A 24,545-nucleotide genomic window follows, 5' to 3' on the forward strand; every position below is an offset into this window, starting at 1 on the left:
CTATGAATTCAATATGATTTCAATAAAAATCTCTGTTGAGTTTTGCAAAGAACTTGACAAGAATATGCTAAAGAATTGCAAAGAAAAAAGAGGAGGAGAAGGGAGAGGGGGGATCTTTTTGTATATTGGTGCTCATTAAAAAGCCCCAGTAATAGCTTGAACAATGTGCTATTGCCACAGAGAACAAGGGCCTTAGAGAAAAAATCACTTAGATATGGAAGTCTGAAATATGGCTGAGATAGCATTTCATGTTTCTAGGCAAAAGATAAGCGATTTCAATAAATTATGCTGGGACATCACCATACAGGAAAAGACAGGTCTAACTTTCACTTGAAATAGGGTAAAAATGACTATCTACTTCTTTGTTATATCCCGCAAATCATCTAAATGTTCAAGCAAAATTTAGAAAGAAAATATAGGAGGCTATCCTTATGACATCTCAATACTGTCATTTCTATCTAAGGTCCCAAAAGTATAAATCATATTGAGAAAAGAAAATACTGAGAATACGACTGTATCAAACTAAGAACTGCTGTGTATCAGGACAACAATGAAAAGAAAATCAAGAAGGAAAAGAAAGTCAATAGTCCCTATAAGGTGTATACAACCCATGTTTACTAGTTTGATATAACTGAAATATAATAGAATTCCAAACAGCCAAGCGAACAATACTAGCAAAGAAGCACAAATAAACAAATGGAAAGAGGTTTCAATCTCTCTGGTAAACAAAGCAAAATCCACACTAGAATAATAAAATACCATCCCACACCTATAAACTGACAAAACTCAATAATCAATAACCAACAATCAGTCAATAATTCCAATACTAATAAGAACAGGTGGGACTACTGGGAATAGCTCATACAGTGTTGGCATGGCTACAAACTGATTCTACTACTTCAGGGCATTCCAGGGGTCAAAGAACCCACCTGCCAATGCAGGAGACTCAGGAGACGTGGATTCATTCCCTGGGTCGGGATGATGCCCTGAGGAAGGAAATGGCGACCCACTCCAGTGTTCTTGCCTGGAGAATCCCATGGACAGAGATGCTGGTGGGCTACAGTCCATGGGGTCGCAAAGAGTCGGACATGACGAGCATGCATACATGTTTCCCACATGGCAACACACGCACAAGGAAAAATGTGAGACTGTTCGTTGCGACATGGTTCACAGTAGGAAAAATCTAGGGAAAAGCCACAAATGTTATTAAATCATATACTATAAAAAAGTATACAAATAAACCTCATGTATATTTATCGTAGATGCATGTATATTCAGAAGATGTATATACTGATCCCCACAACATGGGGACTGTGGTAGTATATGGGCACCCAGATTGCCTGGGCCAGAATCCTGGCTCCTCTAGTCACTACCTGTGTGACCTGGGCCAGTGACGTAACCAATCTTTCCTGAGCCCCTCGGCTAGAAAATGGGGGATACAAATAGTATGGACGACCTCCCATGTCTGTGGAAGGCTTTAAAGGGGCTAATGTATGCAAAGTGCTCAGATAATGGCCAGCATATAGTAGATTTGCAGAGATCAAATTGCCAACATCCGCTGGATCATGGAAAAAGCAGGAGAGTTCCAGAAAAACATCTATTTCTGCTTTATTGACTATGCCAACAGACTGGTTCCAAATAGGAAGAGGAGTACGTCAAGGCTGTATATTGTCACCCTGCTTATTTAACTTATATGCAGAGTACGTCATGAGAAACGCTGGACTGGAAGAAACACAAGCTGGAATCAAGATTGCCGGGAGAAATATCAATCACCTCAGATATGCAGATGACACCACCCTTACGGCAGAAAGTGAAGAGGAGCTAAAAAACCTCTTGATGAAAGTGAAAGAGGAGAGCGAAAAAGTTGGCTTAAAGCTCAACATTCGGAAAATGAAGATCATGGCATCTGGTCCCATCACTTCATGGGAAATAGATGGGGAAACAGTAGAAACAGTGTCAGACTTTATTTTTCTGGGCTCCAAAATCATTGCAGATGGTGACTGCAGCCATAAAATTAAAAGACGTTTACTCCTTGGAAGAAAAGTTATGACCAACCTAGGTAGCATATTCAAAAGCAGAGACATTACTTTGCTGATTAAGGTCCGTCTAGTCAAGGCTATGGTTTTTCCTGTGGTCATGTATAGATGTGAGAGTTGGACTGTGAAGAAGGCTGAGTGCCGAAGAATTGATGCTTTTGAACTGTGGTGTTGGAGAGGACTCTTGAGAGTCCCTTGGACTGCAAGGAGATCCAACCAGTCCATTCTGAAGGAGATCAACCCTGGGATTTCTTTGGAAGGAATGATGCTAAAGCTGAAGCTCCAGTACTTTGGCCACCTCATGGGAAGAGTTGACTCATTGGAAAAGACTTTGATGCTGGGAGGGATTGGGGGCAGGAGGAGAAGGGGACAACAGAGGATGAGATGGCTGGATGGCATCACTGACTCGATGGACGTGAGTCTGAGTGAACTCCGGGAGATGGTGATGGACAGGGAGGCCTGGCGTGCTGTGATTCATAGGGTTGCAAAGAGTCGGACATGACTGAGTGACTGAACTGAGCTGAACTGACGGCTGTCATTATCATAATTGTCATTATTCTCCTCATCAAGGCAATAGTTGCTTCTGGGGAGGGCAGGGAGGGATGCAGACAAACCTATAGCTTTATCTGCAAGGAAATCTGGCTACACGTGAACACACATTCACCCTGAGTTTAATGTGAGTTTGTGGCCGAGGGTACCGTGTAAATGATTATTTGTCACAGAACTTTCCAGACTTCGTTGTGTGTTTCAAATAGATAGTATATTAAAAGTTTTTTTTAACCACTGTAACCATTTTATAATTTATTTATTTTAATTGGAGGTTAATTACTTTACAATACTGTATTGGTTTTGCCATACATTGACATGAATCTTCCACGGGTGTACATGTGTTCCCCATCCTGAACCTCTCTCCCATATCCCTCCCCATCCCATCCCTCCGGATCATCCCGGTGTACCAGCCCTGAGCATCCTGTATCATGCATCAAACCTGGACTGGCGATTTGTCTCACATATGATAATATACATGTTTCAATGCCATTCTCCCAAATCATCCTAACCTCACCCTCTCCCACAGAGTCCAAAAGACTGTTCTATACATCTGTGTCTCTTGCTGTCTCGCAAAAGAGACACAGATGTAGAGATGGTTATCGTTACCATCTTTCTAAATTCCATATATATGCGTTAGTATACTGTACTGGTGTTTTTCTTTCTGGCTTACTTCACTCTGTATAATAGGCTCCAGTTTCATCCACCTCATTAGAACTGATTCAAATGTATCCTTTTTCATGGCTGAGTAATACTCCATTGTGTATATGTACCACAGCTTTCTTATCCATTCATCTGCTGATGGACATCTAGGTTGCTTCCATGTCCTGGCTATTATAAACAGTGCTGTGATGAACACTGGGGTACAAGTGTCTCTTTCAATTCTGGTTTCCTCAGTGGGTATGACCAACAGTGGAAAGACAAATGGCCCATGGAATATTATGGAGAAATATGTTTAAATTGCCTTGTGACTATGAGAGGAAGATATTGTAGGATCACATTTTTGGACTGACACGACATTTCAGACACGACTGAGCGACTTAGCACACACACACACCAGAATCCCTTACCATAGAAAAATCTCTAGATCCTAAAGTATGTTAGAAAAAAATCTTTAATTTCATAAGAGCAATCCTTCTTTTGAAATAGCCACTCACATATGAATAGATCTACTTTACCTCTGAGCAAACTGACAATACGCAGAGAAAGACAGAACATCCTATATATATGTATTTTTTTTTACTTAAAGTATTTTATCGTGATTATGACTAATTAAGATAGACTTGGAGTTAGTGGAGTCTAGTTCAGGGAATCTTCCCTGCATTTGCCTTTGGGCATGGTGATTTCTGATTTGATGGTTTATCTTGAAATTTACTGATGAAAATAGAGTTACCTTGGAGATGATGGATAGCAAGCTGACCTGTTCACACTTGATGTAACACATTTTGGGATTTGTGGACAGAGCGCCCAAGGCAAGTAGGATTCTAAGTCCTGGTGAGTGTGCAATTTGCCTTCCTGAGGACCCAGAGGGAAAGGAAGAGTGGTAAGCCTTGGCAGGAAGGCAGCAACCCAGACATAAAATACCTCAGCTCTGAATGTGTCCGCTGGAGCAGAAATGTATTAAAATCCTATTTTAGACCATAAGGCACACGCACCAGTGAAGCAGCAGCTCCCGCTAAGTCAAGTTTGTTTTGTACTTTGTTGCAGTACTTTTTTTTAAAATGAAACTGTGAATGGTTGAGCAGCCCTGGCTTTAAAAGGAATCTCTCAAGGACCCACGCCATGACGGGTTGTAGCAGAGCAGCCAAGTTGTTGCCTTCTCCATAAAACCATTCGCGAGCTTCTCATTATGGCTGTGTTGCACTTCCCTCTTCAGAAACAAGCAAGGACCAACTTGACCTGTAAATAGAATCTCTTCCTTCTTGGAGGATGGTCATTTCAGCTGAATCCCAAGTGGAAGAGTTTCATTAGATTGGGGAGAAAGGGGAAGGCAGGCGGAGGATAAAAGAAGCTTTAAGGAGAAAGAGGGTGTTTCTGCTTCTAAAACTTCTTCACCATCCCTATTACCAGTTACTGTCTGTAAGGCTATCTGCTCCTCCTCCCCACTTTTCATGGAATCCTGAAGTCCTAGAGGAGGGTGTGACTGCATTAATTTTCTAAATGAGCACATTGACTGTCAGGGTCATGAAAGAGGAACAATGGAGAACCACCACATTCTGGAGGAGACAGACAAGATGTGCTATCTAGAGGCCGTGTGGGATCCTGGGTCGAATCCTAGAGCAGAGAAAGGGCAACAGTAAAAAAACCAAAAAACAGGAAGTCCAGGTGAAGCCTGTAGTTCAGTAAGGGATTCTGTACACTGTTACATTCTTAGTTTTGATGAACGTATCACTGTTATTTAAGATGCAATTGGTAGTGCGTGAGCTATAGAAACTGGAGAAGGAAATGGCAACCCACTCCAGTGTTCTTGCCTGGAGAATCCCAGGGATGGCGGAGCCTGGTGGGCTGCCATCTAGGGGTTGCACAGAGTTGGATACGACTGAAGTGACTTAGCAGCAGCAGCAGCAGCAGCAGAGCTATAGAAAAGCAATCTTTGTCACTTTACAACACATTTTTATTTTTTCTAGACATTAAAAGACACTAAATAAGGCTAAAATTAAAAGTAAAATGTTCAAGAAATTGGTTGCTGTGTGACAGACGTGCAGTGTGTTTTTCTCCAATAAAAATGGTTAGCGCTAGTTGCTCAGTTGTGTCTGACTCTCTGCAGCCCCATGGACTGTAGCCCACCAGGTTCCTTTATCCATGAAATTATCCAGGCAAGAATACTGGAGTGGGTAGCCATTCCCTTCTCCGGGTGATCTTCCCAATCCAGGGATCAAACCCAGGTCTCCTGCACTGCAGGCAGATTCTTTACTGTCAGAGCCACCAGGGAAGCTCAAAAATGATGGTTGCAGAATGTTTATTGCCTGTGGAATCTGATACTAGCTATGCTGAAGAAATTCAGGGAACTCACTTGGCTAGTTGAAGATAAATATGATGTCCAGTGCTGGGCTATCTGCTCCTTGTCTCTTCAGGGCGTGAGTAGAAAATTCAAGAATATCACTGGAGACACTGTTACTCATAACCTATTTCCTGCATGGCAGTCTATTTGCCAGCAGTGTTTTGAGCAAGAACTAGAGTTCTGGGGAAGCCAGGGTGGGTTTCCCATGTGGCGCTAGTGGTAAAGAACCTGCCTGCCAATGCAGGAGAGAAAAGAGATGCAGGTTCCATCCCTGGGTCAGGAAGCTCCCCTGGAGGAGGAAATGGCAACTCACTCCGGCATTCTTGCCTGGGAAATCCCACGGACAGAGGAGCCTGTTGGGCTACAGTCCATGGAGTCGCAAAGAGTCAGACACAACTAGTGACTAAACAACACCAACAAGGGGCAGGGCATGGAGGTTACAAGGAAGTCCATCTAGTGAGGTCAGAGGCCTTCAGTGTGCACTGTGAGTTCTTGTCCTGGGAGTTCTAGAACTTGTTGAAGTTTTTCTTTAAGTCACAGTGATAAAAGGGCAGTGAACCCACAATTGGCTAAGCTACCCCAATCTTGGTAGAATAGAAGCTTGGATTAGGAGATAAGTGGTTATGAAAAAAAAAAAAAGGAATAAAATACCCCAAAGAAGATAACATTTCTTGCTTGCCTGTCTCTGTGGCTTGAGAATCATACCTGCCATACTTTCTGCCCAGCTGTGTACCGTTACTTACTTTTGAGACTGACATTTCTAACACCATGAAACATCGTGTTTTAAATCAGCTTGTTATTGTTATTTAGTCTCTCAGTCATGTCTGACTCTTTTGTGACACTGGACTGTAGCCCACCAGTTTCCTCTTTCCAAAGGAAAGAATATTGGAGTGGGTTGCCATTTCCTTCTCCAGGGAATCTTCTGACTCAGGGATCCAACCCGCATCTCCTGCACTGGTAGGTGGATTCTTTACCACTGAGCCACCTAGGAAGTCCTTTAAGTCAGCAGTAAGTGCATATTTCTTTATTTCTTAACTTGGCAAATGAAGTGGTTTATTAAAAATGAAAGGTGGGGGTTTGGGTTTGTCTTGTTTTTTCTCTTTTTTAATGGCAGAATTTTCAACAACAACCTTGAGGAAGCTCTTAAACAAAGCCAAGCTTTTCTGACACTCAATAATGGATATATTCTGAAGTCATATATTTTTGACAAAGTTTTCTAACAATATAAATATTTCATAATTTCTTGATACAATAATAATCAGTATTAAATACTATTTTTCTGTGAATTTTTAAAACACCTAAGGTACCTAAGTTCAGTGTGTTCATCTTCTTGTTTTTAAGGAACAAATTAGTTTCAGTTCAAATGAAATAGGACAAAATTAAAACAAAATAGGACATTTGACCCATTTTAAAAGCAACAGCCCAGCAAATAAATGCAGACATGGTAAATAAAGGTGTCCAGCTACCTTCTCTATAAAGCAATGGTTGGAAGCAATGAATCAAAAAATTTGTTTAATACAGTAGTTTTCCTATTTGGCTCTTTTTCTAAACCCTCTTCAGCTCCACCATTTGCACCGAATTTGCCCTAGCTATAATTTGAAGGGGTCAGTCATGGAAAAGTCCTGAGAAGTGTTGTCAAGTTTATTTCCTAATTGAGACACATTTTCATTTTTTGGATTTTCTCCTTCTGTTTTCTGTGCTTAAAAACCTCTTGGGACATCCCTGGTGGTCCAGTGGCTAAGACTCTGTTCTCCCAGTGCAGGGGGCCCGGGTTCAATTCCTGGTCAGGGAATCAGAGCCCACGTGTGCCAACTGAAAGATACTACATGCCACAACTAAGACCCAGTGCAGCCAAATAAATACTCACATAAATAAAAGTAAATACTTCTCAAAAGCCTCTGGTATGCAAAAATACCTTTTTGATTTACAAGTAAAAAACAGGAAAAAATACACATCATTTAAATTTCTCTTTCACAAAGATGTACATCTCATAGGTGCACAGATTCAAACATATACCCTGGAATCTAAAGTACCCAACTCAGATAATAGCATGATCTATTTTAAATCAGAAATGTTTTGTTTTTGCATTCTTAGTTCTCGCCCCCTGAGCTCAGAAATATGAGTAACGACCTCAGCAAATGGGCAATGGTTATTTATCAGCCTGTTTGAAAAATTCTGATGCTATGGAGGACTTTCTCTGCTTTAGGTTTTCTCTTTGTCTACTCTAGATAGAGGGATAGAAACAGTAATAAAAAGATAACTGAGGACCTGCTAGACACAGAGAATGGTGCTTGGTACTTTAACTGGACCACAATTTAATGTATTTAGTTGCTCTGTAAGTTGTGTGCTGCTCCCATTTCACAGATGAAGATCAGAAAAGTTAAGTGGCCTAAGACCGACCAGGCAGGAAACTGCCATGGTCAAGCCTGCTTCAGGTCAGGTCTGTCCAGCTCCCTCATCTTTCGCTTTATTCTCTCTCACCTCACAATTCACAGTTATGTAGCTTCTAACTTGAACTCTATGGCTGCAGGCATTGCGGTGTCTAGTAGTTGAGATGGGAGAGCGGTGGGATTAGAAAGAGAGCAAGACTGGCTGGACATTGACGGTTGCTGAAGAGCTACACCTGCCCCTGTTTGGGTAGGGTCAGATCGCTCTGGTTTTCATACATTTGAAAATTTTCATAATAAACTGAGGTGTATAGGAATGTTCATGCTCTATAAAGACACTCAATGGATATAAATGGCTCATCCCTAACTGGGACATTACAAAGGGTCCCCTCACCCCAACACCCCAACTGGCCACACACACACACACACACACACACACACACACACACAAAGTCACGTAGTTAGAAACTTCTTCTAGCAAGAGCAGTGCTTCCCCTCATTGCTCAGTGGTAAAGAATCTGCCTGTCAACTCAGGTGATGTGGGTTCGACCCCTGGGTAGGGAAGATCCCCTGGAGGAGGAAATGGCAACCCACTCCAGTATTCTTGCCTGGAGAATTCCATGCACAGAGGACCTTGGCGGGCTTCCGTCTATGGGGTCGCAAGAGTCGGACATGACTGAGCAACTAGACAACAACAAAAGCAGGAGCAGGACAGATGTGAAGAAGTCCTCAAGGTACAAAGCAGGAGTCTGGAGACCTTCGTGTCTCCAACACGTTTCATGTAAGCACAGTGCTCAGCCCCACTCAGCGTCTCAGGTCCTCTCCGTTTGCTCAAGCCCAGCCAAACCCAAACAGGGATCACCAACGGGGAGAACTGCAAATGTTTGCGAACTGTGAGCAAATTAGGAGAAAGCCCTCGATTTAGCTGTGAATGATGGTGCCCAGATATAAATAAACATTGTTCCCAGCGCAGATTCTGTCAACACCTCAGCGCCCTGGACGGACTCCTTAAAAGAGAGAGTGTTCCTCAGCCCTGCTGAGCTCCAAAAACCACCTGAGGGGGCACACGCTGTACTTGGCTGAGCTTGTCTGCAGACTTCAGCCCTTGGAATAAAAAGCTACCACAAAGTATGTGGCCAGCTCTGAAATATGTGTGTGTTTTCAGGCAGCCACAAGGGCAGAACAGGCATTCATTTTTGATCCACACGTCAGAGTCTGGCAGTGGCCACTCCAGGAGTCTCTATTTTATTTTTTTTCCCCTCCACTTTCTTCATTTTTTCAGTGATACATACTTAATGGACACGAATTTGAGCAAACTCTGGGAGGTAGTGAAGGACAGGGGAGGCTGTCGTGCTGCAGTCCATGGGGCCTCTAAGAGTCGGACACATGATTGAGCAACCGAACGAAAACAACAAAACAAACCCTTGTTGTAGAATATATGTATTTTTTAAATACAGATAATTAAAAAGATTTTAGATTGCCTTAATTCTATGAGCCAGAGATGATCGCTGCTCATTTTGAAGAAATGTTTCTAGAAATTTTAGGGCATATATAAACTCCCTGAAATTAAAACAGGAACATACTGTAGGTAGCTTGCTTTATTCATTCAGATATAGCCTATGAATATTTTAATGCCTATAAACAACCTTTACAACCATATTTACAATCTCTGTGCATATGGACATAAAACAACTTATTCAGTCAAGACACATCGGTTTTTACCAAGAATTATTACTGAAACTTTTCAAACTTTTGCTTCTACACCTGAGATTGGATGATGATTTTAATAAATAATTATTTCTACAAATGTATTATTATTTCCTCAGGATAAATTCCTAGAAGTAGATTACCCAGTAGGAACTTATTGAGACATTTAACAAACTGCCCTCCAGAGAGAGTGCAGTCGTCAGCATTCATGGAGATTGATTCCAGAACCTCTATCTTTTCTAAAGTCCATGAATGCTCAAGTCCCTTATATAAAATGGTGTAGTATTTCCATAGGACCTATGCACATCCTCCTGTACACTTTAAATCATTTCTAGACTACCTAAAATTCACAATACAAGGCAAGGGCTTTTCAGATGGCTCCGTGAGTAAAGAGCCCTCCTGCCAATGCAGGAGACATAAGAGACCCAGGTTCAATCTCTGGGTTAGGAAGACCGTCTGGAGAAGGGCATGGCAACCCTCTCCAGTATTCTTGCCTGGGAAATTCCATGGACAGAGGAGCCTGGGGGGCTACAATCCACAGAGTCACAAAGAGTCAGACATGACTGAAATGACTGAGCACGCATGCACACACAATACAAGGTAGAAGCTGCTGAGAGCGGGAGCACGGTCACTCAGTCACGTCCAACTCTGAGACCTTGTGGCCTGTAGCCTGCCAGGCTCGCCTGTCCATGGGATTCTCCAGTCAAGAATGCTGGAGTGGGCTGCCATTGCCTTCTCCAATGCATGAAAGTGAAAAGTGAAAGTGAAGTTGCTCGGTCATGTCCGACTCTTAGCAACCCCATGGACTGTAGCCTACCAGGCTCCTCCGTCCATGGGATTTTTCAGGCAACAGTACTGGAGAGGGGTGCCATACAGCTTAGCTGGATCCAAAGATGTGGAACCTGTGGATATGGAGGGCCGACCATAAATAAATTTATACTCCTCATGTCCCTATACCCTTATCACTTTCTTTAATCTCTGCCAATTCAGTAGGTAGAGACTGTCAGGTTTTCTGAATTTCTACCTCTTTGATCCTAATGATACTGAAATGTTATGTTTATCAAAAAAGTGTCTTTCCATTCATATAATTTTCTTATTCAGTATGTCTTCAGGTTGACACCTCTGTAGTTATTGTGATATGGGAAAACATGCTTTATTAAAAAATTATATGCTCCGCTGGTGGCTCAGTGGTAAAGAACCTGCCTGCAATGCAGGAGACCTAGGTTCGATTCCTGGGTTGGGAAGGTCCCCTGGAGAAGGGAATGGCAGCCCACTCCAGTATTCTTGCCTGGAGAATTCCACAGAGTAGCCTGGCAGGCTACAGTCCATGGGGCCACAAAGAATCAGACACGACTGAGCAGCCAACACTTCTTACTTGGCTGCCCCCAGGTCCTAGTTGTGGCACACAGGATCTTCCATCTTCATTGTGGCATGCAGGACCTTCAGTTGCAGTGTACGAATGGGATTTAGTTCCCTGACCCGGGATCTAACCCAGGCCCACCCCCACCCCCACCCTGCATAGCGAGTGTGGAGTCTTACCCACTGGACCACCAGGGAAGTTCCGGGAAATCTTGCTTTGATTTATCATCGTATTACTTTGTACCAGCTAGGAGGTCCATTTGCCTGCAGGTGAGGAAGGGAACACAGACGGGGTGGGAACTTCACCGCGGTGCCTGGAAACCTCCATATCTGACTGTCATTCCAGCTCACACTCAGCAAGGGTCTCGGGCAACACTCCAGGGTAGTATTTCCCGATTCAGACCCATTTCCTCAGTATGAAGCCCGCTTCATGGCTGGCCTTCTTTCCTTAGAGCAGGAACTCATTCCAAGTGTAAATGCGACTGAACCCTTGAAGCAGCCTCTCTGTCTGTACCTGATACGCTGGCTTCCAGGTTCTGTTTGTCCTGGCTCCCGGCCCCTCTGGCGCTTAGCTTGGGGAGAGAGGTCCTGGTTGAATTTTGCTTGGCGGCTCCTCCTCTTTCTCCATACGTGAGTTTTGCCCTTTACTTGCTATGAATCGCAGATTGATGGGCTCTTTTCTCACCTGGACTCGAATTTGCAGAAATGATAGCCAAATGGGCAGACCCTCAATTTGAAAGGCAGATGTGTTCTTTTACAGAAGATTGGGGAGGGAGAAGTCATTAAATGGGCGAATGCAGATCATTATTTTAAACCAATGATCCTTTCACGGCTGTTTTCACAAGAGCTTGAAAAGGATTGAGTGGAAATCCAGATGTCAGCTGAGGGAACCAGCTATCTCCTCCTCTCTGCTCTCTGTATGTGGAAGGGAGTAGCACTGCGAAGATTTACTTTCCCAGTGCAATTTTCCTTAGGAGATGGAAATGATTATGGTCAGTTTCAAACCATATTTTCCCCCCAGTGGCAAGAATCCTGAGCACTAGCCAGAACCCACTTTCACTTGTCCTTCTTTATGTTCGCTCCTGTGATGTCCTGGTTCTCAAACACCCGTTGGTGGGTGAGATCTTATCTTCAGAAATAAGTTCTTCACTCCTCTGGGGTAAAATATATTAAATACAAATATTTTTTCATAAAGTAAACTATTCCATGAAGTAGCTATCAGATTATATCCTTTTTAATATTTTTGGCATTAAAATGGTCGATCTTTTATGAAGCCATTATGTGGACACAAGATGGTAGTTTGATTTGTTATAAATGCCTTTATGAAGTTAAAAACTGGCAATCCCTATGTTGGTTTCTAAATTATTTTTGAGATTTTTTTTCCTAGTCTATATAATCCCAAACCCTCTGAACCACTGGAATGTATCTTCAAATAGTTTTTCAACACGTGGAATATTTTCTGAGCCCTAGAATTTCTGGAGAATGCCTGCCTGGCCCACTGGAAGACAAATTGCTGGGTATAAGGGTCTTAGCTCATAACTTTCCCCCCTCTAAATGCTGTGTGGAGTCACTTGGCATCTGATTGTTACAGAGGAAGTGTCTGAGACTCGCCTGAAGTTTTGTGCTCTTGTAACTGAATGGTTGCAAGAATTTTCTCCCCACTTATCACTTTTCCTCCTGCTTGAGGCAAAATGTTTCGAGTGCCTTCTCGAGGCGGGATATGTGGTGGCTGGTGGCCACAGGGCTAGATTCTAGCATCACCCAGGTTCAAATCCAGCCTTGCACCCATTGTATCCTTAGTGTTATGGGTTGAACTGTGTCTCCCAGAAAGATATGCTAAAGTCCTGTACCCCACAACCTAAGAGTGTCACCTTCTTTGGAAACAGGATCTTTGCAAATATAATCAAATTAGGATGAGGTCATTAGGGTGGGCCCTCATCCAATTAGACTCATGTCCTTATAAGGGGGAAATGTGGACGGAGACACATACAGAGCCAAGAATGCCTTGTGAAGCCAGACACACAGAAGGAAGATCACCAGGCGAAGACAGAGGCAGGAAGGATGCTCCAGAGAGGCTTCAGACGGAGCATGGCCCTGCTGACACCTTGATTTCACACTTTCAGCCTCCATAGCTGGGGGATGGTACATAACTGCTGTATTAAGCCATTTTGTGGTACTTTGTCACAGTAGTCCTACTACAAACAGATTTCTCTAAGACTGTGAGCTCCAATGACTTGATCTATAAATGTGCATAATCCTGTGTTAGCTGCAAGATTGTTGCAAAAAAGGTAAAATGTTATTAGATGAGACAAGGTATGTAAATTCTGGGACATGGGAAGAACCTAAGAGGGGTTGTCTGCAGTGTTACCATCTTCATCATCACTACAACCACCACCCTCACCACCACCTTCCTCGACGTCCCTTTCTCCTGGGAAGTCTTGCTTTCTTTTTCTGTACTCTTGACATTTTTATACAAAGCTTATGTGATTTTTAAAATAACAATAAAGTCATTTTGCTTAACTGTGGATGCCCAGGCCCACCCTCTAAGGTTTTTGATTCAGCAGGTCTCTGGAATGAGCTTTATTTGAAGGTGTCCAGACATGAACTGTCAGTAAGTTTGGAAAGCGCAACAGAATTGATGTGGTGGAACTGGTATTGGTATTCCTGTTCTATAAACACAGAAACTGAGGCCAGAGGAAATTGAACCCAAGTCAGAAAATGCAAAATCGAATAATTTTGGGGGGCTGGACTTCAATAACTTCACTTGTTTGATGAAATGTGAAACTCGACTAGTAGGGAAAAGGCCAGATAATGAGGACTCTATAATACATAAAATATGGGAGACGGCCCAGAATTAGGATTAAGAACACATGCCTTGGAAATCAGGCAGGTTTAAATTCTAGTTGTGGTACATGCTTTCTAGCTATGTGAACTTGGAAAAATTCTTTCTTTTAAAATATTTTAAGATCTCAAGCTCATTTTCTGAAAATGAGAATGACACTCATCTGGGTTCCTGTGAAAGGTAAATGTCATGTTAAGGAACTTAACACACAGTAAGTGCTAAAGAAATGGCATGCTTTTGCAAACATGCATTGATACTTCAAAAAAATCAGTATCTTCATCTTCTGCTATTGTTTTAAAGGTACAAATGTAGGGGAAAAGAAGGTCCATAGATGAGAACTAGTAACTAACTTTAGAAAAGATGTAATTGTTTATATTTTCCTAGTAGCTTGCTAATCACTTTTGTTCTGAGAATCTTAATTTTCTACTGTTGTTTTATAGGTACAAATGCAGGGAGGTATCATGCCTCCATTGATGAGAACAACTAAATTTAGAAAAGATGTGATGTTTATGCTTTCCTAGTAGTTTGATAATTCTTTTTTTTTTTTTTTTCTGAGAATAACCTTTCTGGGATCCTTCTTATTAATTTTAGTGAATCTCCTTGTACCTTGGGATTCTCCAGTTTAACGTCAACAGGTCACTTACCAGAACATGTAAGAACGGTTTTTAGGAGTTCCCAGTAGCCAACAGAAACCTACGTGTTTATGGATGCTCTTTATACATAATGATTTCCCCAACCGGTACTGCCTAATAGGATTTGTTTCCTGCGACACTTGGAACATCTTACCGTATTCTTCATCAGGCTTCAAGATTCTGAGAAGGAGGAAACCCGGAAAGGAATGCTTTCCTGATGTGGACATTCTGACATCAGCAAAGGAACTGGGTACACATTCAACAGCCAAGAAACAAGACAGGAAGCTAGTCTGCACAAAATTGCCCCTTTTATTTCCATGTCATTTAAACCACTGCGGACTGACGTCCTAGGGGAAACAGCCACCCTACTGAGTCTGTGCTACTTTTGTGAGATGCAATATGCGTCTCGGCCATCTGGAACAATCTGGGCTGCTTCTCCACATTGTCTTCCTCAGCAAGCTCTGGGGCAGGACCCTCAGCTTCCAGTTCCCACTTGTGACTGTATTATCTGGGACGCAATGAGTGGGAAACCCAGGAAGCGGCTTGAGCAGAACAGTCCACTTGCAGCCAAGCTCCAGTGGTGCCCCAGCAATTTCATCCAGAACCTGGGCTCTCTTTTCACACCCTGCCTCCCTCAGCAGCTTGTTTCATCATTTCACAGCTGTGAGAGGGCTCAGCGCTGCTTCCTGGGGAGGAAAAGTAGGGGAAAGGCCCAGAGCCCTGCCCATGCATGCCCAGCTTCAGTGCTAAAGGAGATTATTCCCAGCCATCTTGCCCGAGCGAGAGCTTCTCATTCTCTCTCTGGGACCAGAACTGGGTCACAGGGCCTCCCTGGCTGTCAGAAACTCAAGGCAAGTGTGACTGAGATTCTCTGACGGACTGGAGGGAGGCACTCGTGACTCATCTCCTGGGCTGCCTGTACTGCTTCCCCGAATATCAGAGTCTGCTGATTAAAGAGGTGGAAGGCCACAGCAGGGAACAGAGTTAACTCTAGTGCATTCCCCTGCTGCGTTTCCTTTTCTTGCATTCCTGAACTTCTCTCTTCCACTTCTGATATCCCCAAGCTCCCGGATGGAATCAGCCCTGGGGTGGAGAGCTGGAAAAGGTCACAGCTGAGGGGTAATGTCTGACTGGAGTGACCCTGCACCAGGATCCCTACTGGTCACCTTGGAGGAATTAAGTGAAACGAGGAGCCAATCTAGGTTATTCGAACTTGGAGAAGGTGGACTTGTACACTTATAGACTTCCCAGGTGGCTCAGCAGTACAGAACCTCCCTGGCAATGCAGGAGACAAGGGTTATCCCTAAGTAGGGAAGATATCCTGGAGAAGGAAATGGCAACCCACTCCAGAATCTTCGCCTGGGAAATCTCATGGACACAGGAGCTGGCATGGAGTCACAACGAGTCGGACACGACTTAGCGACTAAATAACCACCACCACCACCTGTACACTTACAGCAGAACAGCTGTTCACCTGAGAACTCACAGAACTTCTCTGTCCTGGCTCCAAACTTACCCTGATCCTGGGCCTGCAGTGCTATCGTCAGGAGTCTGCAAACCACATTAGCAGGCTCCCCATGCCCACTGCTCTGCTCTGCCAAGAAGGGACAGCGATGCCTGAGGGTGGAGGGGAGGGGCTCCCAGGCTCCTTACTTCCTTCCTTCCACCTTCGGCTTCAGGGCGCCTCCCTCCACTGCTTCTTCACCCCATTAGCAGCGCCAGAGGCCGCATGCAGCTTTTCTAACAACTGACGTTCTCGCTTGGTCGGGTGGGCATTGAGACCAGAGCACTGGTAGAATGGCAGTTCCTTCTGGTTTCTACACTGTGATCATCCGGAACTCGTCCCTGTCCCCCAGGCACAGACGCAGGAACGCTTCCGGAAGCTGCTGCCTGGGTGACACCTTAAGAGTTCTTTTTTTGCCTTTTCTATGACCTGGGTAACAACTCTGTATGTGTTCATCCCTATGCTAAATTCTACTGGTGCAATTTCTGTCTCTGACCTGATTTGGCACTGCCATGAAGCCACAGGCAAAGGAAAGGGGCTTAACTTCCAGAAATATCCTTGGTTCCCAACACCAGAGCTGCCTACTGTGACAACAGTCAACTTTACTAAGCCTCCAGTGAGGGCAGGTGAAGCCACTGCTTATCATTACATTGTGGCCCTGAACACACACACCCACACCCATACACCCACCCAGGAGCCCTGAGGCATGAGCAGTGCCTCCCCTGCCCTCCCAGGGAGCCCAGCTCCTGAAGTACCTGAGCATCCACCTTTTCCGGGGGCCCCTTTCTAAGCAGGAGGCCTCCCTCAAGCAAGAAGCAAACAAGGCCTGTCTTGTCACCACCTATCCTATTGGTGAGTTAGTATGTCTTCATTTCTCCATTTAGGAATGGAATGGCTGAGTCATGTGACAGCCCCTTAACTTTCTGAAAACCTGCCAGACTGTTTCCAAAGACAGCTCCACCATTTTCCATTCCCATCTGTGGCATACTAGGCTTCCAGTTTCCCCACACTCTCATTTCGGTGTTATCTCTTATCTGTATTTTTGACTGGGGCCACCTCAAGGAGCATGAAGTGATATCTAAAGGAGATTTTAAGTTATATTTCTCTTACGGCTAATGATGTACACCTCTTCTCTTTGCACTCTTCTTGTATATTTTCTTTGGAAAAACTCTATTCATATCCATTGCCTATCCTTAGGCTTTGAAATCTATTTTGCTTTTAGAAAGATAGCTCTGTGTCAACTGAGTGTATCCTGCAATTTAGGTTAGGATTTTGTCTACAGAAAGCTAGGTCTTTATCTATTGCAGTAAATTCATCAAGGCTTTGAAAGAGTTAGCATCTACTCAGATGACCCACCTACAACCTTATTACTGAAGATAGAGAAACTACCCTCCTAGAACCAAGTTACCTATTTCTCTCTCCTTTTTCAGAAACGGAATCTCTCTCCTTCAGTGCACTGTTACTTGCAGAAATCCAACACTAAAACCAGACGAAGAGAGAGCTGCTGACCACTGCCCTCCTAACCAGGGCACAGATGTTAACTTAGTTCTTAGCCGTGGCAGGCTTCTGGCTGGCTACCTACTGCAGAGACATCTTTTAATTCTCTCAACCATCTTAAAGACTATATACTATTAGGATCCGCGTCGTGCAGCGACAAAGCCGAGGTTCAGGGGACTTGGGCCATTTGTGTAACAGGTCAGAAGGCCAGAAGGTGCTGCCAGGGATACAGAGGTCACTCCAGAGCCCGAAATCTTAAAACTCTGCACGCACCTTCCTCATCCCGGGATGCTCAGACGATTCCTCGGGGTGGCTCGGGGTCAGGAGCCCGAGTTCATCGTTTCCTGCCTTAACGGCAACTATGGTAACGCTGTAACTGAGGATGCGGGAAGATGGAGGCACCGTCCCCAGAACCATTTCCTCCTGGCAGTCCAGAAGGACCAGGAGGTAACTGCAAGCGGCCCGCGAGCAGCCCCCGGCCGGCCCAGCCCAGCCTAGCACCAGGCCCCTCGGGTCCCGCCAGGGATGCCGGCCTCGGGGCAGGAAGCGGGGGCTCACCGTCACGCGCAGCCTTTCCTCGGAAGCCTCTGCCACCCCCGGGTACCTCGCGTCCCCGAGAAAGCGCCTCAGACCCCGGCCCCTCTGCCTCTGCCCTGCGGTCTCCCTAACCACAGCCGCAGCTCTTCGCTTCCGCCTCGCGCCTGCCGGAAGTGACGAACCGGACGCGTCGCTCTTCCCACGGGAGGGGCGGGGAAGGAAGATGGCGGCGCCCAGCAACCGGTGAGGAGAGAGGACACGGGGCTCCCAGGGGGCGGCTGGACTCTTGCGTGATGGCCGCATCCCCGCACACTCTCTCCTCACGCCTCCTGACAGGTACTGCACACCACCTCGGGCACGGATTTGGGGGAATTCTCTTCTCGTTGCCACGTGCTACACCGTGGTTCCGCCTGTCTGCAACCTTGGGAGCCCTTGGCGAGGTCGGCTGGGGCATCGGTGAGGGGAGTGACCTACGGGGCTGCCTGAAGTGAAGGGGCCTCGGAGCTAGGGCCTAGTCTTGCACTGGGGTTCCGGTGGTCCGCACACCGCGTCCATCTCCTAGCCCCCGGAGGTGGGTAGGGGACGCGATGTCTGATGCTTCTTTCAGTTTTCAGAGGCTGGAGGCTCAGGAGAGAGGAACCTGGGGGCTCCCCGAGCCTCTTGGCTTCTCAGGGCCTTAGGTTCTAGCGATGTGTAAGTTACTCATACGTTGCACTTGTAAGAACCTGGCAAGTGCTTAGCTTCCCCGCCCCCAACCCGGAAGCCTTGTTCCAATATAAAGGGTCATGATGACAATAATAAAGACGGTGACCACCTCGGACTGCGGGCCATAACCATCTCCCGCCCCCCAGGCTTTTGTCTTTCTACCATTATCGTGGTCCCTGATATAATCCCACCAGGCCCACCTGTCACAATTACATGTTTAGTGTAGATGTGCTTTCTTGCCCTTTGGCTGGGTCTCAGCTCCAATGTTTCCTGTTAAGACAGGCTTGAGCACACTATCTAGGTAGAACCCCTGGCCCTCTGTTATCTCATCACCCTCTTTCCTTCATTACGGTTAGAACAGCCTTTGATTGCTTACTTATACCCGATTTACTATGTGTTTCTCCCAACTGCAAGATTGAATCTTGTAAAGGCTGGGATGGTTTCTCTCTGGTTCATCTCTGTGTCCCCAGTGCCCGAAACAATACCTGGTGTGCACTGTTGGTGCTGAGTAATTATTTATGAATGAATGAAATTTGTCCTGATGGAGACATTAAGGTGGAGGTTGGGCATTGTTTTGTCCCAGTAGTTTAGGGTGATAACTGATGTGTGAGAAATGTGTCACTGGTTGTCCATATTCAAGATGGACTCCCTTTGGAAATCCCAGAAACTTTTTTTATTGGCTCAGCCACGGGACTTGTGAAGTCTTAGTTGCCCAACCAGGGATCAAACTCAGGCCCATGGTGGTAAAAGATTGGAGTCCTAAACACTGGACCTTCAGTGGAATTCCCATCTGGCAGTATTGATCACAATTACTCTGAAATTCCTTTCTCTTCTTTTCTCCTAATATTGTTATTCTGTGTGTCTCTTTTGGCTGTGTGATCTCAGGGCATATCAACTTTATTTTCTGGAATTGAGTTTACTCCTCTGTAAACTGAAGCTGTTCAGCTAGATGATATCAAAGGTCTCTTCTGGTTCAAAGGGCTCGAGGAGGGTGAGAAGTGGGAGTGTGTATAGATGATGAAAACAAGATTGGCCTAGATTTGAGCATTGTTGAACCTGGGGGATCAGTAATGGAGGCTCATTGGATTCTTCTGCTGTTGCATATGATTGGAATTTTCCACGATGAAACATTTTATTTGAAGGGTCTGTGGTTCTTTTTGAATTTGTTACCTTCTCCCATCCCTGACTGTGAGTGTTCGATTCTGACCTGAGACACTCATTCTCAGAGAGCTCATCCTTTCTTAGTGCTGGAATTATCTCCTCTGTAGGGAGGTTTTTTCCAGCATGCATTGCTCAAGATGAGGTTCTTTTCTGCTTTCATTTCTGTATTTTCAGCTTCCTATAGGACAGATCTACCTCACTACTCAGAATTCCCCAGTTCAGGAAGTGGGCTGCTTATGGTTCAAACGGTTTGTTGCTGGATCTGTCTTTTTGATGCTGGTATGGGAGGAATAGCCAAGACAGCTTGGCTTCCTGAAGGTATGAACCAAAAGATCTGCTCTTAAGTGGTCTGTGCAGCCTGCTGTGATACACTGGGAAGATCTACTGCTGTTGCTTGGTATGGAAGCAGCACAGTGGGAAGCGGGCCGAAAGGTACACTGGGACTGTATCAGGTGCCTACATGCCCTCCTGGGTTTGGTCATGCCCGACTGTTCTTCAAAAGCTTAACAGTGTTTTATAGCCGTTGAAAACTTTCAGAACCCACTTCATTTTTAAAGCCCTACAATCTTGACTCAGTGTTGATGGTGAATAATGGATGTGATCATTTGTGTCCTGATTTTTAATGCCTTTGTTATAAGCCATGTGTACCTTCAAACCTATATTTCTTTACACAGGGCCAAAATGTCTTTAAATTTCTGGACACTGATTGTTTTGACTAAATGAAGTATTTTTGTCATTTAAAAGTGCTGTTTCCAAGCTGGTTTTGTTTCCATAAAGTCTCATTTTTAATCCACATAATCTTGAGAGATATTTTCCAAGATGGTTCTTTTCCTCCCAGGAACATACATTTCTCAATGGACCAGTGGATCTCACAACTGGTTTTGAAATTAAGGTGTAGTACGACAAAACTTGGTGTCTTCTTGACATAACCTTTTAATATTGAAATCCTGTTATCCCAGAGAACAATGAGAAAGAAAGGAAAAATACATACCATTAAAAAAAAAGATAGACTATCAGAGGACTAAATTCAAAGGAAATTTCAATCAGTGGACTGATTTCAACACTACCATTCCTTTCTATATACATATACAGACAAAATGGAGTCCCCGCTTTCAATGAACTAAAAAAAAAAAATGATGTAGAAACAATCTGCATTAAGAAGTGCTACAAAAACGAGTATGAAATGCTAGACTGCTTGAAAGAAACTTCGACATTTGACAGGCAGAGTGGAAACAGGACGCTGCAAGCAAGGAGACGCATAAACAAAGATGGGCTAACCGAAATCGTGGGGCAGGACAGTGAGTCACACGTACGTGATTGTGCAGATGATGTGTATTCCAGGCTCCAGAAGGAAACCCTCTGGCTCTGTGGGGCTGGGATTGGAGAGGAAAGGCGTTAACCAAAGTCAGGACAAGTGGTTTGCATCCCACAACTCTACGGTATCCAGGTGTGAGATAATAAGGGTCTGTCTCTCAGCGGCAGGGAAAGAAGTGGACAGATTTGACCAATGTTTCCGAGTTGACTGGAGCTGATGGTTATTAGGTGATGAAGGAAGAGTTCAAGGTGGTCTTGGAATCTCACATAGGTGATGGTTTTATCTGCAGTAGAGGACAGAGTAGAGATAAGGATGAGACTAAAGTGTTCTGAGAGACATTACAAGCCATCCACGTGGAGATCCTCAGCAGATGGAAACAGGCATAGCAACTCTAGAAATGGCTTGGAGATTAAAAATTACCTTAGGGTTTCAGGAATGGAGAATTGATGGGTGGATGAGAACCGGGAGTCCTTAGGGTCATGGAAGCCACAGGAGAAAAGACTTAAAAGAAGGGGGTGGTGGGGGGGAATGTCTGTGCTGTGCTCCTGTCGGAAGCTTTCCCAGGATGAGGCTTTACACAGAAGCACTGGGTTTGTTGCCATTTGAGAGAGGGTTTAGAGATGAATGACTAAAAGCCACATTTGGATACACCGAAAATAGCTTCTTCCTAACTAGCCTGATAGAGTCATACTTTAGTGAGAGCAATTTCCTCTGTCTTTTAGTTGGCTTACCCGATAATGGCCAAAATATTAATCTGAAATTTATTTTCCGGTTTACTCTTATTTCTTGGAGGAGGAAATGGCAACCCGCTCCAATATTCTTGCTTGGAGAATTCCATGGACGGAGAAGCCTGGTGGGTTCCATGGGGTCGCAAAGAGTCGGACACGACTGAGTGACTTCACTTACTTTATGGTTATTTATTGAAAAAAATTGGGCTTCTCATTTTATCCTCTTTAGAAAGTGACCAAGCTGATTGTTTTACATTTGATTCTCTAAGAGATTGATGGTTTGGTCATTTCAACTTTTGGTGTAATAAAAGCATAATTATCCTGAGGGCTTCCCTGCTGGCTCACAGTGAAGAATCTGCCTGCAATGCAGGAGAGCCAGGTTTAATCCCTGGGTCAGAAAGATCCCCTAGAGAAGAGAATGGCTACCCACTCCAGTATTCTTGCCTGGAGAATCCGTTGGACAGAGGAGCTTGGCAAGCTACAGTTCATGGGGTTGCAAAGAGTTGGACATGACTGAGTGACTAACGCTTTCACTTTTAATGATCCTGAGATGAACAAGTTCCCTAACTCTGCTGGAGAATTATACTCAGACAGTGAGCAGGGCCGATCAATAACCGTTCATTCATGAGTCTGAATCAGATCATTTCAGAGTTCAGACCCATCACACATGCACTGCCTACCGTGGTGCTGGCTCTGCTTCTGGGTAGGTCCAGTCATCGCTTGGTGAGATATAATGGCCGTTTTAATTTTTTTCCTCTTTCTTTGATAGGCTGGGGAGGAGCATGCATCTGGTATCTAGAAGGAAGAGCCATGGGAGAGTCACCTCGTAGATTCCTGCATCTTCTCAGGAACGTCAATCAGCAGTGGGTCACATTTCAACACATTAACTTCCTCCGGCGCATGGTAGGTTCAGAAGACCATGCTCACTGGGCTCTCTGCCTTTACTTTCCCTGTTCAAGGGGATTTTAGAAATTCCTGTTGTCAGAAGAGCTGCAACAAGTACTCTTTGAAAAAGACTTTTATTTCCTGCCCTCTTAAGTTTTTCCACAACGTTAATCCCTTGTTTTGATTATGCTTAACTGAAACCAGAATAACTCTGGTGTCTTGAGTGTTAAAGTATGATCTCGACCTTATTGATTAAGTCTGGAGAAAGATGGAAAGCTGCTTGCATGTTTTGAGTAGGCCACAGTTAGGAAAGGCTGAACTGTTATAATTCATCTTTTTAAATTCTTTAAAGTTCTGTGACTACATCAGTAATACAGAAATAATTGCCTCAGAAGTAGGTCCTCCCTGTTATTTTACATCAGCAGTGAGATTCAAACATGCACTTCTGAACAGATTCAAACAAATTGAGTTCTTGTGATTTTCTGGGCATTTTACAGTGGGCGTTCATAATATAGCTCAGTCTGTTTGTAGACCTTGGACCAGGTTGACTCCGTGTTGTCGTCAGCATGGTAACTTAACATTTGCCACTTTCTCAAATCATGAAGTATCGTAGAATGAAGAAGCCACAGCTAAAAACTCATAATTTCTGTGCAAGCATGAAAGAATAGCAAATTCATAATCTGAAGTCCTATTTGACATTTCTCTAATCTTTTTTTTTTAACCTTACAATGTCCATTTTAACTTTTAAAATCTTCTAACTTAATAAAACTCATTTTGATGAGAGATTTTAGTTTCCAATAATAATCAGACTTGTAAAGTTGAGGATGGAGGATAATGGATATTTAGAAGAGAAACTCAAATACATAGGATGCTTTTTATATGTAAACAGAACTCTGAATTCATTCCTGAGTTTGTAACTCCTTCCTCAGACAAGTGTATGTAATTTCAAGCCTTCTCGATGTAATTGGAAAAAGTCACTTAGGTCGTTATCAGGAAAGGGCTTCAGTTCTAGGAACATCTGTAACTAACTAGTTTTATATTCTTGGCTCTGTCAAATTGTTTTCCAAGCCTTGGTTTCCTCATTTGAAAATTAAGAGATACTGGTAACAATCTGTCTTCTTTCACAATTTTTGAGAAGACTGAATGAGATATGTCCCCTATAAACTCTAAGGATATATGTTGTTTAAAACTGTAAAGTGCCTCATGGATGTTAGCCACAGTTACCCCTTTTTGCTAGTAAGTAACAGAGGTTGTCTGAGTCTTCAGCCCAATTCTCTCCACACACCCACTGCCCTGATGGTACTGAGCCCTGGGTTGTGGTCCCCTTGGAGCCTCTCTGCACTGCTGGCTGGGCAACAAGGAAAGTCAGCAGGTTGACTTGGGCTCTTGAGTCTAGAAAACTTTTGCACTGTATTTGGAATGTTAAACCTGCAACTTCTGAGTCTTATGTCAGGGGAAATCCTGGGGGAGATGAATAAGAAATCAATTTATCTTTCTTTCTGGGAACTTAAACCCCTAGGATTTTTTCTAAGTCATAGAATCTGAAAACCAGTTAATTGTCTTCTCCATATCTTAGTCGAGTGACCTCCATGTAACACACTCTAATAGGAGTTATTTCAGGGAATATTTATAGAGGTGCAGGAAAATCTTTTAAGTACTGTAGAAGTCGGACTGATGTAAAGTGTTACTGAACAACCACTTAA

The 24,545-nt window shown here is 44.1% G+C and overlaps 1 protein-coding gene across 1 annotated transcript in view; it reads left to right on the forward strand.

Annotated features, from left to right (window-relative positions):
• The first annotated feature begins 18,232 nt into the window (after positions 1-18,232).
• The window catches only part of COX10 (cytochrome c oxidase assembly factor heme A:farnesyltransferase COX10), a 109,368-nt gene continuing 103,055 nt past the window's right edge, over positions 18,233-24,545 (forward strand). Inside the window, exons 1-2 of the mRNA XM_069542914.1 lie at positions 18,233-18,384; positions 22,727-22,860. Coding sequence (XP_069399015.1) covers positions 18,342-18,384; positions 22,727-22,860 — 177 coding nt within the window. The 5' untranslated portion in view covers positions 18,233-18,341. The remainder of the gene's footprint in view (positions 18,385-22,726; positions 22,861-24,545) is intronic.

This window comes from Ovis canadensis, chromosome 11 (assembly GCF_042477335.2).
Source record: "Ovis canadensis isolate MfBH-ARS-UI-01 breed Bighorn chromosome 11, ARS-UI_OviCan_v2, whole genome shotgun sequence".
NCBI lineage: Eukaryota > Metazoa > Chordata > Mammalia > Artiodactyla > Bovidae > Ovis > Ovis canadensis.